The sequence below is a fragment of the Psammomys obesus genome, unplaced genomic scaffold (genome assembly GCF_907164565.1).
Source record: "Psammomys obesus unplaced genomic scaffold, mPsaObe1.curated_primary_1811, whole genome shotgun sequence".
In the NCBI taxonomy this organism is placed as follows: Eukaryota; Metazoa; Chordata; class Mammalia; order Rodentia; family Muridae; genus Psammomys; species Psammomys obesus.
Window position 1 is genome coordinate 11,457,368 of NW_026585895.1, and position 17,115 is coordinate 11,474,482.

Genomic DNA, 17,115 nt, shown 5'->3' on the forward strand with positions numbered 1-17,115 from the left:
ATGGGGTGATTGATGAATGTCGCAAGGTACAGCCCATCCAAGTCGCTCTGGGACTGGCTTTGATTTGGCACCACCTGGTGGTGAGTACTTGCTTTGGCTTAACGATCAGTGGTGAGGACTGGATTTTTGTAGGTTGACAAAGTCTCACAAAGTAGGCTTCTAGAAATCTCTGAAGTAGTTGGTACCTATCTGTTGGGGCAGCTTGAGTGGGTTGTATTGGAAGACTGTTGGGAATGGAAGCGCCTACATCCACGGGCTGCTTCTTGCTTTGTTGCCCTCAGTGTCTCTAGTCTTCAGTTTTCCTCCCGGTGTCATCTACCAGTTTAGAACTCTGAGTCATGTATCCAAGAACATAATTATTTTTTGACATATGTTGCTGGTTTGGGGGTTATCTGCTACTTTCATAGTGCTTTTTGTTTGGACCCAAGGATGTGATCTCTGGTGTGGTGGAGATAGCTGTCATTCTTTTTCCAATACCAAATAATGTGTTTCTTTATTTCCCCTTCTGTATATTAAAAAACTGAATTTGAAAAATAAAATATATCTTTAAAAGAAACTGAATATAAAGTCAAAATTCTTTGATATTTTGAACAAAGGCTATAAACAGCTGTTCTTAAAATTAAATTTCAAATTTTTGTTATTAATAGCGGTATTTATTAATAGCGGTTAATGCTTACATTTTTCAAGCATTTAAGCACCAGCTTCAAACTTCAATGGAAACAATATTTTCTTTATTCTCACAGCATCAATACACTTAAACATGGCATTAAAAATAATTTATACTTCCATAAAAACCTTTACAAGAATCTGAATCTAAATTTTAAATTGTGTGTATATTACACTTGCTTTCCAGGTTGCAGCCTTGGCTCTCTGTCCCACCAGCTTGTAGTGGGTACTGGTTCTCCCGTGTCTCTTTGATTCTAGGTTTACTTTGTGACCTTTATTATGTGCTGAGCTGTCTTTCCTATTTGATTGTGAGTATCTTGGAGAGCAGAGACTAATTTTATTCAGCGTTTTTCTTCTGTGAAGGCTTTGTTATGCATAGGAGAAAGAGCCTGAGCTCTTCTTGGCAGCTGTTTTGCTCAGGGTAGCTCAGACATTGCTCAGCTTCTTTCCACATGCTGGGCACTGTGTGTCCCTGCCTTTGTTTTGGTGAGCTTGAGGGTCCTTTCGTTCTTAAACTTGTGTGGTTTCGTGGTTGGCATGTTTCTGATTGGATCATTTCTCTCGGAAGGTTGCCATGACTGGTAAGACACCTGACTGTGAACTGTGCCTCCTCTTACTAATGCTCTTGGTCACTTAGAGTCCCTTTCTGAGGTCCATGATCATGAGGGAGCTCAGAGTCAAGGAAGCTTCCCTGTTGCAGCTTTCCTATCTTGGAGAAGCGCTTTTGAGCTTGTGGTACTCTTTCTACGCTATGTCCACTAGATATTTGTTTAAAAATATCTTATAAGATGTGTATTTTTATGTTGGGACACACATACTATCCCAACACTCAGGGGGTAGACATGAGAATCAGAAAAAACAAGAAAACAAAAAAGTCACATCCATCCTTAAAATGTGTAGCTTCCCTCATCAGCAAGGCAACCCTGGAAGAATTCAGATCTAAGAGTTCTCGACCATCTCTGACTCATAAAAGAATTATGGAGCTTTCTTTTAAATAAAATACAATAGAATGATTATTAAATATACTGCCCTAAGTATGATTCTCAGGACAAATATATTATTCTACATATGGCTTCTGAGAAAATCAGTTTTATATACATCCAAGGAGTAATCTTTTTTTTTTTTCATTTATTTATTTAATCATTTTACAGCTTGATTCCAGCCTTCTCCTTCCTTTCCTCCCAGTCCCACCCTCATGCCCCATTCCCCCCATTCTCTTTTCTTCTTCTTGTCAGAGAAGGGGAGGGCCCCAAGAGGTTCCAACCCACCCTGGCACCTCATGTGGCAGCAGGACTAAGTACATCCTCTCCCACTGAGGCCAGACAAGGTAGCTAAGCCAGGGGAAAAGGATCCAGAGGCGGCAACAGAGTCAGAGACAGCCCCTACTCCAATAGTTAGGGGACCCAGATGATGACCAAGCTGCACATCTGCTACATATGTGTAGGGGCCTAGGCCCAGCCCATGTGCACTCTTTGGCTGGGGGTTCAGTCCCTGTGAGCCCCATGGGCCCATGGTAGTTTACTCTGTAGGTCTTCTTGTGGTGTCCTTGATCTCTCTGGCTCTTCCAATCCTTCCTCCCACACTCTTCCACAAGACTCCCTAGTTCTGCCTTATTATTGGCTGTGGGTCTCTGCATCTGTTTCTATCAGCTGCTGGACGAAGCTTCTCAGAAGACAGTAATGCTAGGCTCCTGTCTGCAAGCATAGCACAATATCATTAATAGTGTCAGGGGTTGGCTCTCTCCCATGGGATGGGTCTCAAGTTGGGCCAGTCATTGGTTTGCCATTCTCCCAATCTGTGCTCCATCTTTACCCTATATTTCTTAAAGACAAGACAGATTTTGGGTCGAAGGTGTTATGGGAGGCTTGGTGTCCCCCTACCTCCACTGGAAGTCCCATCTGGCTACAGGAGCTGGTGACTTCAGGCTTAGGATGAAAAAAAATGAATAAAGAGCTCATGTGAACTGCTTGCCGTTCTGTAAATGGACTGAGCAGCAAGTCTGAGTGTTACATTTTCTGGTGTTGGTGCCATAGTACCCCTCTTTGAAGCTCAGCCTTCCCATCCTTCTTCTATGCTTTCATTCATGCTTCTGCTAAAAATATTCTTCCTCTTCCAAAGCAGTTCACACACAGTGTCATTTCCTCTGGTCCTACCCTTCATTTAAATTGCTACGGTAATTTGTCCATTCTATTTATATGACGTGAAACATGCACATTTTATATTTAAGTATATGGTCCTGTTCCTAGCTGCCTGATCTTGAGGATTGTGTGTTAACTGCCTTTCCATTTTACACCTGTGCTTTGGTCAGAGCTGATATACACACAATTTAGTATAAGATAAAATAATGAATAAGAGAGTCAATGAATGAATGGATTCTTTATGCAGTATTCATACTGAGAATAAGTAAATAATCCCAGAGAACTGTGATTTTTAGAGAAGCTAAACAGCAAAAGATAAACTTTAAAATACACATTAAAATAGTCAACAAACATTGCTAGGAAGCCAAGACTAAGCATACCAAATACATGAATTAGCAGACACAGAAGAGTCCTTATAATGCCTCTGAATTCCTTAACTGGTAGTTCTAGGTTATAATCTTCCAGATTATAAAGTCTGCCCCCGAGAAGTGGTCTTGTGATTTCTCTCACTTGCTCACGTACTGTCTGTCTAAATGATCCTGCCAACTTGCATGAAAACCAATCTATGTCCATTCTTAAATCGGTTCTTGTTCCTCTGCCTGCATGCCATACGTGGAGGAGTCCAGTCTGAGAAATCTCTGCCAGCCCTGAATTGTGGCTTGGGAGACTGAGGATCACAGTAGAGCAATTGGACACTCATTATAAATGACATGAGAATAGTCAGACCTGAAAAGGTAAATATTCTTTAAAATAAAGTAGAATTTACAAAGACTGTTTGGTTAATGGGCAAGAAGGATGATATCAAATCAAGAAAAAATAAAATGTGGCCAATTATTCAATTGGAAATATGTAACAGTTAAAAATATTCAATGCTTAGCAGGATGTAACTGAGAAAGCTCAAAAATAGGCTGGAGGGAGCTACAGGGACAAACCCAAGGAACGGGCAGGACTTGGGGAATCTGATTCAGAGTTTAGCTGGAGCTGAGGATTTGCAGGTGGGGAGGATAAGGCATAGAGAGCCTTTTCTACCAGCAGAAGAAGGTGTTTAGAAGTTAGGAAGCTAGTAAGATGATTATTCAGGAGATAAGTCGAACAAAAGTAGCTCACCATTGGAAGTAAGGTGATGCTCAATTTTAATAAAGATATAAAGTATCTATCATGCAATATAGAAGGACCAGGGTAATCTTGTAGAGAGGAGAATCCTGTTCTGTGTTCTTCTTTGGAAAGAGTTGATGTGTTGCAGCAACTAAAAATGTAAAACTCTTGAGCGGTTGAATAAAATTAACTACAGGTGTTGACTCTGAATTATAATTCATAACTTTTAAGTGACTTTAAGGTTTTCTTAAATGGTATGATTGTATAATTATCTAAGGTATAAGTATAGTACTAGTAACTGTTAGGGAAATTTTTCTTGTGTTGTATACATCTGAAAAAATTGTGTTATGGATTGTAATATTTCAACTTCATGTCGCTCAAAGTCAAAGGCTTTTTTGCTTACGACTATAAGCAGAATTCATGTTTTTATGTCTGTTTCTTTTCATCTCATCTTTCTTACCCAATATTTTGGTTTTGAGTCAGTGATAAAAGTATATTATTTTTAATTTTAATGAATCATTAAAATTAGAAAATAATGAACAAGGTTGGTTTTTTTCTTTTTCTTTTCTTTTTAGGCTTCTCAGAACTTAACTGACCCACTTTATTATTCTGTCTTATATTACATACTATTTGTCTTAAGATCTGGATTATTTTTAATTACAGCGTTCTTGATTGCTTCCATGTAACTTAATGAAGTATTTGGTACAAAAGCCTTATGTGAATCATTTATAATTTATTGGCCTCTCAAAGTCATCCACATGTTTTGTTTACTGACATTTTAATTTTTTTTCTTACTTTATATGTTTGAGTGCTTTGTTTGCACATGTGTATGTGTACCATGTGAGCACCTGGTGCCTTCAGAGGTCAAAGAGGGCATCAGATCCCTTGGAACTGGAGTTCAAGACAGTTGTGAGCCTCTCTGTGGGTGCTGGGGACCAAACCTGAGCCAGTGCTCTTAGCTACTAAGCCATCTCTCCATCCTCATTAACAAGATTTTTCAGAGCTCAAATCCATTCTTGACTATGTAAGTGGAGTGATAATTTTCTTCCTCCTTGCCAGCATTTGATTTTAGATCCTTTCCCTGTGCTGGAAGAGGAAGAAGGGAAAGAAGAAAGAACTAAGGCAAGTGTAGCTTACTCTGGCTACCCATCATTCTATTTCCTATTCCGATATTGAATCATTAACCTGAAGCATAGCCTGTAGGCAAGCGCGCGCGCGTGTGTGTGTGTGTGTGTTTCATGGACACACTCTTTTGCAGTATCTCAAGTAATAGGTTTTCTCTTGAAAAATGAAATATTTAGGAGATGTTGGGTCAAACCCAGGGCTTTGTGCATTGTTGGCAGGCCTTGTGCCAGCTGAGTCCTATCTCCAGTCATTTGCTGGTTATTTTGCCCACGTACAGTCCATGAAACCCAGTTATGCTGCCCCACTCATACTTTTGTGTTAAATGGTTAGCAGTTTGTGACTAGAGTTTGTATTCCTGATTATAAAATATTTCCGTGTTCAAAGATTAGGAATATGGCCAACTGAAGTAATTATAATTTGAGTGATACAACTTTTCATTTACTTTGCACTTTGAAGGCTTAAGACTTAAAATTACATGTAAAAAATTTTAATCTTTCGATTCCTTTGTGTTTTCTAAACTGAGCTTTGTTCCCAGTTATTCTTAAGGCAAATGGTCTATCATTATTAATACATATATGTGCATATGCACGTGTGGTGTATGCATGTTTTTCCCATGTGGAGGCTGATGGCAGACTTTATTTTTAATCACTCTCTACCTTATGTTTTGAAGTAGGATCTCAAATTGAACTTGGAGCTTGTGGGTTTTGGTTGGACTAGCTAGCCAGCCAGACTCTGCGAGCCATTTCCTCTCCCTTCCCTTCCTGTCTTGCACTTAGTCACAGGCAGGTGCGGCTGTGCCTAGCTTTCTCCTTAGTCTCAGGAATCTGACTCAGGCTCTCATGTGCAAGCAGCAAGCACTTTACCTGTGCTTTCTTTCCATCTCCATTAATGGACTTTTAAAATAACTTAAAAAAAAACATTAAAATGCTTTTCCCTCCTTTTGTAACTTAAAGTAGTCAGTATTTTAATTCATAGATATGAATTACAAGTTTGAAGTCCAGCTGTGAATTAGATTCTGTTTCCTTGTCAAGGCGGGTCCTCCTTATAGATCAAGACTAGAATGTTAGTGTACTTCTAAGCTGGGGTTTAAACTGCACGTCTAAATCAGGCCATTTAGAATATGCAGTAAATGGCTCACCATCACACCCTCAGCTGTCTCTCCTCTTCCATACAATGGAGCATTTTGATTGTGTTGTTTTATGGACAGTAAATGGACGGAACATTTGCATTTCCAGTGTTTGTGAATAAAGCCATAAAGATGGTGAGAGTCTTTCTCATACAAGGGTACCTGTCTTAGAGCACTTACCCCCTGGAGGGCATGAGTCTCTGCTGGGATCCTCCTACCATCAAACAATAACAAAAACCTGAGTAGCAAACCTCTGGACCTAGTTGCCTTATATTATCTGTGCTACTCAGGAGGGTAAGGAAGGACAATTTCAAATCCAGCCTGGGTAACAGTGAGCTCCAGGATAGAAAGAATGAAAAGAATATAGAGTTGTGAATGGAGGTTTGACATACATGGAATTTTTAAGATTTGATTAGAAGTCTGAAAAGATAAAAGCTTTAAAAATTACATTCTTGACTTGATTTCCACCATTGCATTTAATGAGAAATCTGCTTTAAAAGGCTGGGGCTATAGCTGCATGGTAGATGCTTGCCTACTGTGCCCAAGGCCCTAAGGTGAAGGTTCAAACTGAAAGCTGGTAATGCAGTCTGGTAGTAGAGCTCTTGCCCCGTGTAGAGGCCTGGGATTGATTACCACAACTGATCAAAACAGCAACAAAGCCCTGGCCAGTAAGGTGGCTCAATGGGAAAAGCACTTGTTGGGAAGCCTGGTGATGTGTTTGCTCTCCAGAACCCACGTGTGGTAATTTATGTGAGAAATGCCCCTCATAGTCTCTGGTATTTGAGTACTTGTTCCAAGTTGGTAGTTTGGGGAAGTTTAAGAGGTGTGGCCTTGTGGGAGAAAGTGTGTCACTAGAGGGAGGCTTTGAAAGTTAAAAAGCCAGGTGCCGTTCCCTGCTCACTCTGCTTTGTGTTTGTGGAGTTTTTTGTTTTTTGTGTTTCTAAGATTTATTTATTATCTATGCAACATTCTGCCTGCACACCAGATCTTACTATAGATGGTTATGAGCCACCATGTGGTTGCTGGGAATTGAACTCAGGACCTTTGGAAGAACAGCGAGTCTTCTCAACCTCTGAGCCATGTGCTTGTGGTTTTTAAGAAGGGAGCTCTGAGCCGGGCTCAGAGTGGTGGCACACACCTGTGATTCCAGCACTCAGTAGGCACAGGCAGGCAGATCTCTTTGAGTTTGAAGTCAGCCTAGTCTACAAAGTGAGTCCAGGACAGCCAGGGCTACACAGAGAAACCCTCTTGAAAAACAAAACACAACAAAAAAGATGTGAGCTCTGAGCTTGCTGCTCCAGGTACCATGCCTGCCTATTGCCGTGCTTCCCTGCCATGATGGTGAGAGCCTCTCATCTTTCTGGAACCATGGCCAAATAACCCCTTCCTTCTGTAAGCTGTCTTGGTCATGGTGTTGCCTCACAGGAAGGAGCAATTGACTAATCAACCATGTGAAGGTGGAGGAGAGAACCTGCTCATGGAGTTCACCGTGACCTCCACATCTGTGTGGTGACTCTGTGTATCCACTGCCCTCACCCATGTGCACATAATAATAAATAAAAAAAAAACCTGTACGCAAATACAGGACCACAGGACCACCATGAGCCCATTGTTTTGTCGGCTGCCTTAAAAATAAAAGTACTTATGTCCATGTATTTTCTGCCTTCAGAATGTGGCTTCTTGACTCTTCAGTGGCTTTAGCAGGAATGAATGAGAATGGAGTTTTTCAGAACATTTGCTGTTTCCCTGGAAAGACAAGCTGATTGTAATGGGGACAGGACAATATACACGCGTCTCGATGCTGATTGAACATGACTATGTTTGCGTGGTGTTTATTCCTTTTCCTAGAGCAGTAGTTCTCAACCTTCCTAATGCTTTGACCCTTTAATACAGCTCCTCATGTTGTGGTGACCCCGAACCATAAAATTATTTTTGTTGCTGCTTCATAGCTGGAATTTTGCGACTGTCATGAATTGTAAAGTAATTTATTTTTGGAGGTAGAGGTTTGCCCACAGGTTGAGAGCCGCTGTCCTCGCAAGTATTCAGTTTGGTTCTGTAAAACCTTTTGGCTTTGTACTTGGTTTGGGCTTTTAAATTTATCTGTATTGGCTTTAACATAGGCATATGAAAATCCTTTGACTTGATCTCCCACCTTCTCCTGCCTCCCATCTACTCTGTCACTGCCTTTGTCTAGTTGGAGTTGTTTTCTGTAGTTGTTGCTGTTCGTCCTACTTTATATCTCCCCTTAACATCCCATTGCGAGATTCTCATAGGATTTGGAGTGCAGTGGTGGGCAGCAGTTCCCTCTTAGTTGTTTCCTGCTTCTGGTTAGTCTTTTAAAAAGGCTCTTTATACTTTTCACTCATTGGCGTATGAGCCATTGCTGGCTTCCTGCTGCCTCACAAATGAGGCCCACACTTAACCCCGATATCTGTGATCTCCTGTCGCCTGCCTCTATCTGAGAAACAATGCTAATCTACTCCTCTTGTATAACTTCTCTCCACTGAGCATTGTTCATTTCAGCATTCATCTTTCTATAATTTACTTGTATTTTATGTACATTGGTGTTTAGCCTGCATGTATGTCTGTGTGAGGGTGTCAGAAGCTCTGGAACAGGAGCAACAGACAGGTGGGTGCCATGAGGAGTGCCCTTAACTGCGGAGCCATCTCTCTAGTCCCAACTTTCACTTTTTAAATGTGGTTTATCCTGTTACTTAGCATGCCTTTCTTCAACTTCTTTACCTATATGAACTTTCTATTTTAAAAGCTTTTAATTATACCTAAGATCCTAGTATTGTTTTTGTTTGTTTGGTTTTAGTCCATTTATACTGTTCCATTTATACCTTTTTTAACGCAGTAGTTAGTTTTGCCAACTACTTTGTACAGTTTACAAGACCAAAACCTTGTTCTGGTTTTTGTTTAGAGTTCTCACAGACCTGGAATGTTGGTAGACTTTTAAGGACACCTTTGTCAGTTGGGAGCATTATGATCAACAAGTCATATTATGACTTGTACATGTGTTGAGGGTGGTAGTTTGCATATCAAGTAATTCTTTATTGCTGCATTATATAGTGGTAGAGGGAGACAGGTCCATCCAGACCATGGATCCTTTTATGCACAGGAAAGCCCCAGAATGCAGTTTAGGATAGTATTTCCATGGCCTTGGTTTGTAAAATATTGCTGTGAAGCTTATGCTTTTCAGTGTACTAATTTGAAATGTAAGTTGACATTTTCTTCTAACATTTAGCATTGTAGAATATTCTAAGAACTGAATACAGCTCAGATGTAAAAAGTAAGATAGCAAAGTATGGGATGCTGGTGTAGTTCAGTGCGAAACATTTATCTGTCAGGTGAGCAGAGAATTCATTCTCAAGCACAGGCAAAACAAAAATAAGATGAAAAGGCCACCAACCCCAGGCAGAAGAAAGGGGCCTGAGAAGAAACTAACAAAGACAGCAGAAAACAAGGGGCTGTGCTTAGACAGGAACAATGAAAGACTTTCAGTGCCCTGACATGGGCAGTCAGTCCTGAGGAGTAGCAATTTGACTTAGTATCGTGAAAGCAAATCATGACATCTGTCCATCCTTCCTTCCTTTCTTCCTTCCACGGGTTCTTGTGTAAAGCCCAGGATAACCTCAAACTTACACCTTCAGCTTCCATTTCTCAAAAACCAGGAATCCACGGCTGCCTTGGTTCCTGGCCAGAGCCTGTGCTCCCAGCTGTAGGGGAGGCACATGGTCTGAGTTACAGAGATGAAGACATGGAGTCTCAGCAGTCATGGACAGAACTTTCAGAATGCTTGGCAATGAACTGGAGGAAGGAAAGTAGTAACTAGAGGGAAGTTAATGTCCTGGAATGAGTGACATATTTGATTTAATATAGAACCTTAAATTTATTGAAATGTTTGAGGGAAGGAGTTCTTGAAATAAAGAAAGTACTAATACAGGAGAGAGAGAGACATATAACTTAAGAGCTCAATAAATCAAAGGCACAGTCTCTGGGAGCAAACATTTATGGGAAGAAAGGGAGGAGGGAAGAAAAGAAGAAATAACTTCTGAGTGAAAAATATCTTGTACAATTGGCTATATTTATATAGAGGCCAGTGACTGTGGTCATGTATTTAACAACACCCTACATTAAATGCATTAGGAAAATTTAAATGGTAGTTTCTTAATTACAACCCTGAATTTTATTCAAGCAGATAATGGAGAGGAACCTGGTGTTTGAAATTCTGTTAGAAGCCTAGGAACAATGTTAATTTAAGCATCTTTATCAGTTTTGTCTCGCTTCAACTTTCCACGAAAACAGTTTTTATAAAAAAATAAACCACTCTTTTTCTAAAACTTAGTAAATGGGTTTAATTTTCAAAACAGGATCTAAATTTTGGTCACAATTTTGATCTTACAGTAATTAGCCAGAAAAAGGAAATCATTCTTGCTGTATATTATGCCCAATTCTGTGGGGAGGGAAGGGAGGGGAGAGGAAGACTGAAAATATTAAATACAATAAAACTCCATTTTAAACCTAGGTCTAAATTGGATTCAACCATAAAGATTCTTACCCAGAAGTCTTACCATGTTTCCTTTAATAACATTTTCATTTCAAGCCTCTCTATTTCTCCTGCTTGCTGTCCCCACTTCCACTCCCCGGTCTGGTAAATATCCTGGCCTTAGATAGTCAGGAAACATGCATGACATTTGTGATTATCCAACTCATCCTCTTTAGTTTTCCAGCCTTTCCTTCGTCCTGGGGTACAATGGAAAATGCCATCTACTGTGAGCCGTGCAACTCTCTACTGTCTGCTTGGGATCTTAGTATTTTCAGGTGTGTCGTTGAATCACGGTAGTCATTAGCCTCTAACGAAAGACAATTGTACAGGATATTTTTCACTCTGAGTGTCACAGAAGATCTAGTTATTTTTTCTCCCCCCTTTCTTTTTTGACAAGGTTTCACATAGTCTGAATTGACCTTGAGTTCGCTGGTTAGCCAGGCATGACCTTGAACCTCTGCTGTTCTTGTTTCTACCCATGAGCACTGACGTTACAGGTGTGTCCCACTACCCCCAGATTAAGCACTGCAGGAGACCAAAACAGGGCTTCCTGCATGCCAGGAAAATATAACAACTCCGCTGCACCCCAGACTGACTTGCTTATCTCCATAACTGGCCAGGCTGCTTAGTTCGCTCTGCTTGTCTTTTTGTAGGGTAAATCATAGCGAGAAATACTATTGTGCCTGTGGGGTGGGGCTTATGTGTCTGTTATGTCTAGTAGGAAATACACCCAATTTGTGTTTTTTTCCTTATCTTGTTCTTCTGGATCTGATATCACCTACTACACCAGTTTTATTCCTAAATTTAAATATTTAATAAAATACTTAAATACTATATTTTATGACTTACTACTGAACAATCCACATTAGTATTAAAAATGACTTTTAAAACTCCTAGACAGTTGCATTTTAGAACTCTTTATAACCTGTAACAAGAATATCCTAGTCCATGTTGCATAAAAATTAACTATATTTGCTGTTTCTTTATCAAATTCAAGTTAACTTATGATTTCTATAATACCTCTGTCAAAAATAATTGACACTCTGTGTTAGAAAATACCTCTTATGTAGTATAATCAAATGGATGATTTTTGTGAAATTAATTTGTTTACTGTTTTGTACCTGTGTCACTGCTTTCTGTTTTATAGTGTTTATTCAATTTTTTTTGTGATACGGTTCCTTATCTGGTAATTTGAGTAAATCCCAGTTGAATTATGTTGCCACATTATGTCTTCAGAAGGGCATAAAGTCAGTACACATGCTTCAGTAATATCTGGTTGTTTTACCCTTATGTTTCTAGTTGGCAATTTGAAATTATGGCTTCAACTGCACTTTAAATATGTGATAATAGCATGTGTTTCTAATAAGGGCCAGCACCATTTTGTTCAGATAGTGTGAATGGTTGTCACTCATATATGACAAATGCACCTTCGTCTGCTTCTTTGATAGCCCCTAAAAACCATACCCTCAAATCAGGCCGATGAAATTAGCTGCTGTGTAAATTGTGTGTCTGAGTGCTTCATTATCTAATCACCGTCAGAACCACAGTGATAAAGTAGATTGAAGCAGAGAAGAGGTCTGCCAGATGATCTGAGCCCCCACCCCCCCAAATCTGGTTTCCCTTGGAAACCCTAATAGTGCAGCTTAGAACTTCAGGCTTTCAGGCCTCTTCCAGTGTCTTTTATGTCCCAAACCTGAAAGCAACCAGTAGTTCTAGAATAAAATTTCTTTTTTCCTATAAAGATAATAAATTTGCTTGTCTGTATCAGTTTTTCAAATGTTGACACTCTTAAACTGCTATGTCTGTGGCTACTGTGGTAAATATTACCAAATGGGGGGAAATGCTATGGCCTGCTTGAAAAGAGGTAAGAATAATTGATTTGCTGTAGCTGTTCACTCACCGCCCAAGTCACCACTCTGTTTCCTGTGATTACGGTGACCCTCTATATCATCTGTTTATTAAATTGTTCCTTTACTTCATTCTAGGTGCTTTTGAAGATGATGATATCACGCACGTGGAAGGAAGTGTAGATCCCATCCGAGACATAGAAATAATTCATGAAGAACTGCAGCTGAAAGATGAGGAAATGATTGGGCCCATTATAGACAAACTAGAGAAGGTGGCTGTGAGAGGAGGCGATAAGAAACTAAAGCCTGAATATGTAAGTAAACACTACAACTTTGAAAGAAATGCCAAAGTGTGTTTTTCTTGTTTATAAATTAAGCACATAAAATATTTACTGTTGTTACTGAATTTTAGAATAAAAATTTATTTCTGCTGAAGTTTTTTTTGTTTTTTGGAGAAGTTTTATTTCAGGGCACAACCAAGAGCCTTATGGCTATAAGCAAGCCATAGTTAGTAATATTGAGAACTGACATGGTTAAGGGGTAGAGTTTTCTGAGTTTAAGTACTTAGTGAAACACAGTTTTGCAATGACAGATCTAACTGGGTTTAGAAAAATGTTGAATATCTGAACTTCATAGGTTGGAATTAATGATTTACACAAAAGATTGGTCTTACCTAGGGATGGACAGGTTATATTCGCGTGTCTGTGTGTGTGGCATATAGTTGTACTTAGGGCACATTTTACATGTGGGGCCAGAGAGGACAATTTCAATGGTTCATCTTCTCTTTCCATTTTTTTTTTTTTTTTTTTTTTTGAAACCAGGTCTTTAACTGTTTGCTACTTTATGTTCTGCCTGAGGAGCATCGGGAATACAGATGTACATGACTATGCATGGCTTTACATGGTTCTTGGGATTTGAACTTGGGACTTCATGCTTCAATAGCAAGCACCTTACCTAGTGAGCTATTTCCCATTCCTGGTTTTGTCCTTTTGAGATAAGGTCTTACTCTGTAAGCCAGTGTGGCCTCAAAGTCACCATATAACCCAGGCTCTTCTCAAACTGGTTGTGAGCCTCCTGTCTCAGTCCTTTGAGCACTGGTATTACAGAGGTGAGCTACCATGCCACCTTTGAATAAATATACTCTTAAAGTAGACAGAAATTTTATTTTTTATGGGATGAAAATAGCCACCATTATCTCCAGTGCTCATGGTTTTTTTATCCCATTAGTGAATTATTAGTAGTAACAGATCTTTAAATGTCAGTGTTGAAGTTTTATGTAGTTGAGTTGTATTTTCCATTTTAAAAAGACATGCTATAATTGTAATTTTTTATTTATTAACATTTTCCAGTAACTATTCTTGCTTTATATGCAACTTTGTGGAAGAAATATTTTTCTATTTTTATTTATTAGTTTTTTGTTTTGTTTTGTTTTGTTTTGTTTTTGAGATAGGGTTTTTCTGTGTAGCCATGGCTGTCCTGGAACTCACTCTGTAGACCAGGCTGGCCTCGAACTCAGAGATCCACCTGCCTCTGCCTCCCAAATGCTGGGATTAAAAGCAGACACCACCACTACCCAGCATGTGTTAATTTTTATTGCAAACATTTGTTTTAGTTTTCAGAAACTGATTATGCCGTTTTCCCCCTCCCACACAGAGCTACAGCCCCGCCATTTCCTAAGTCTGCCTGATCTTCCGAATTACTCAGAAAAGCATATTTTGTATCTCTGTTCTAAGCAGGCTTTCCTGGTTCTCTGGGCTCTCTTACTTTCTCTGAAGCTCCCCTCTTTCTGCCATGTGGCTGAGCCCTGGGCTACCTTAACTAAAAAGCATGTCCTCTTTGTTTCTCTTCTGTGTTCTCCTCCTACAGACAGCTGCTGAGATTTACAGCTGCCTACCCTGGGGTTTTCTTTTAAATGCCAGTAAAATCGTCCTGTTTAAATAAACTTTGGCTTTTCTTGAGAATGAAAGATGAAGATCCTAAGCTTGTCTTCTGAATTCAGGCAGTAATGACACCTGGAAGTAGTCTGACTTGGGACAGGAAAATATGTGCACCTCCAGTTTCCTCTGTGTGCTTTACTGCTTTTAGAGTTGTGCTCGTTTCCTGTTGATGTGCAGTAGAGAGCGGAGAGGGCTCTGGGGAGGTTCCTTGAGGGTTAGGATAGAGAAGAAAATGGAAAGTGTATATAAAAATTACTCCTTGGGTCGGGGTGGGAGGACTAGAAGGAAACAGTGTCTTCTGGCCTGCTGAATTCATGAGCTCATAGCAGCTGTGTTGGCCAGCGTAAGACCTGTGCATGGTCAAGCTATCAGTATCTAGCATGGAGCGTGGAGGAGCGTGTAAGCCCCATCCCTCGCTGAAGTGCTGTTGACAGCTAACGGCTTCTGGGGGAGGACGAGTCAGTTTCATTTAAGGGTCTGGCCCTTGTGTTGACTGTGTTCCAGTGGATGACCCCACACTGATGGTTACATGAGCAACACAAATAGGACCTTGTGAGTGTGAGTTAATAAAAAAATAATAATAATAAAGACACAAAATTGGGGAGGTGGATCTGGAAGGAGCTAATGTAAATATGATCAAAATGCATTATATGAATTATTGAGGAATTAATAAAATATGTAAAATGTTAAAAATCAGTATTAAGGATACCAACATAACATTCACGAACATAACACACATAACACAACATAACACACACGAACAGATGCCAGGTGTGATGGTAAATGCCTGGCATATACCTGAGAGGTCAAGGCAGGAAGATCAAGAGTTACAGACCAGCCTCACTCATTACAAGGGAAATTGCCTCAAAATACAGGGTGGCGAGATGGCTCAGAGGGCAAAGGTACTTGCCACCAAGCCTGACAATCTGAGTTTGATTCCCAGAGTCCCCTTGGTGGGAGGAAAAGACCTGACTCCCATAGTTGTCCTGACCACTACATGTGTTCTGTGGAACACAAATCCCCATTATGTGTGTACATGTGTACACACATATGTAAGTGTATGTTTGAAAAATCACCTCTTACTTCATCTTATAAAAGCTTTATAGTTAACCTTACACATTTAGTTTGCAGTCTACCTGGGATTCATTTTTGTTGTTAGCAGTGTTAAGGTAGTTATCAAGTTTGATTCTGTTGTTCCCTTCACGGAAAATCTGAAATAGTTTTCTTCCTACTCCAATGAATGCTGCCTTGGTCCTAACTCAAGGAGCTCTGTGGCATTTGAGCTCTTTGCTGAAGATTGGTGGGTGGTAGCATGGTGTTCAACAGTGGGGTTAGCCTTTATCATAGCCTTCACATAGTTGTGTTTCCTCTGTCCTAACAGTCCTCTCACTAAAATGACACCAGTCATACTAAAGACACTGCATTCTTGTGGCCTCATTTTAATTAATTCTCAAGAAAAAAGAAAAAAAAAAGAGTTCTTGGAAGGATGCATTAAACACATTTCTAAAATATGTAGCCCAAGCTGGCTTTGAACTTGTGGTCCCCCTATCCTTGGGCTTCAAAGGGCCGGTATTTTTTGTGTGTGAAAACATACCTGGTTTAAGCTAGGAATATTCTTAAATTATGTACATAGATTGTTTTTCTTGTTGTTATTCTCACTAAGACAGATTGTCATGTGGCGCAGGCTGGCCTCAAACTCCAGTAGCTAAGGCTGCACTTCAACCCCCTCCTGTTTTCATCTTCCAAGTTTGGGGCCACAGGGGTGTGCCACTACATCTGGCCTATGCTGTGCTTGGCATAGAACCTGAGTTTTGCTCAGGCTAGGGTGTCATGCTGCCATCTGACTTATCCCTTCCACCCCTCAAAACTCGTTTATAAAGAATTATTAGGAGTGCTGTTCACTGATGCTGAACATTGTTCTTTCATCTTCCTGTATAGCCTGTAGTTCATGAAGGCAAATTGTTTAAAATGAAAACCTGTTTCTGTAGCCCAGGCTAGCCTGGAAGTCATGGTAATTCTCCTACCTCAGCTGTCTGGGTGCTGAAATTACAGGCATCAGTTACCATATTCCTTTTTTCTTTTTTTTTTTTTTTCATCCCCCAACCCCACCGCATGCTGGCCAGGCTGCCTTTGAACTCAGTAACTTCTTGCCTCCATCTTCTGAGTGCTGGAATTGCAGGCATGTATCACCCTGCTACTTTCAGTGTCTTAGTCATCCATTAAGTGAGGACTAAAGCACAAGGTTCCTCGCTAAAAGTGGGGTTTATCATGTTAACTATACATAATATGACATTTTCCATTCACCAGTTTTCAACGTATAAGTCAGTGATGTTACGCGGTCATCACCAGAAGTTTTCGTAAGTTCAGGATGAAGCTCTGCGGGCTTTAAATAGTGACTCCCCACCAGTCAGTGGAGGTGGCACATACCTTCAGTCCCAGCAGGGGCAGGTAGATCTCTGTGAATTTGAGGCCAGCCTGGTCTACAGAGTGAGTTCCAGGACAACCAGGGTTACACAGAGAAACCCTGTCTCAAAATAACAATAACAAAAAGGAAGGAAGGAAGGAAGGAAAGAAGGAAGGAAGGAAGGAAGGAAGGAAGGAAGGAAGGAAGGAAGGAAGGAAGGAAGGAAGG

The 17,115-nt window shown here is 40.2% G+C and overlaps 1 protein-coding gene across 1 annotated transcript in view; it reads left to right on the plus strand.

Moving 5' to 3' along the window:
* Ola1 (Obg like ATPase 1) overlaps nucleotides 1–17,115 on the plus strand; it is a 112,571-nt gene that overhangs the window by 45,101 nt on the left and 50,355 nt on the right. The window contains exon 5 of the mRNA XM_055600775.1: nucleotides 12,685–12,860. Within this exon, the coding sequence (XP_055456750.1) occupies nucleotides 12,685–12,860 (176 nt within the window). The remainder of the gene's footprint in view (nucleotides 1–12,684; nucleotides 12,861–17,115) is intronic.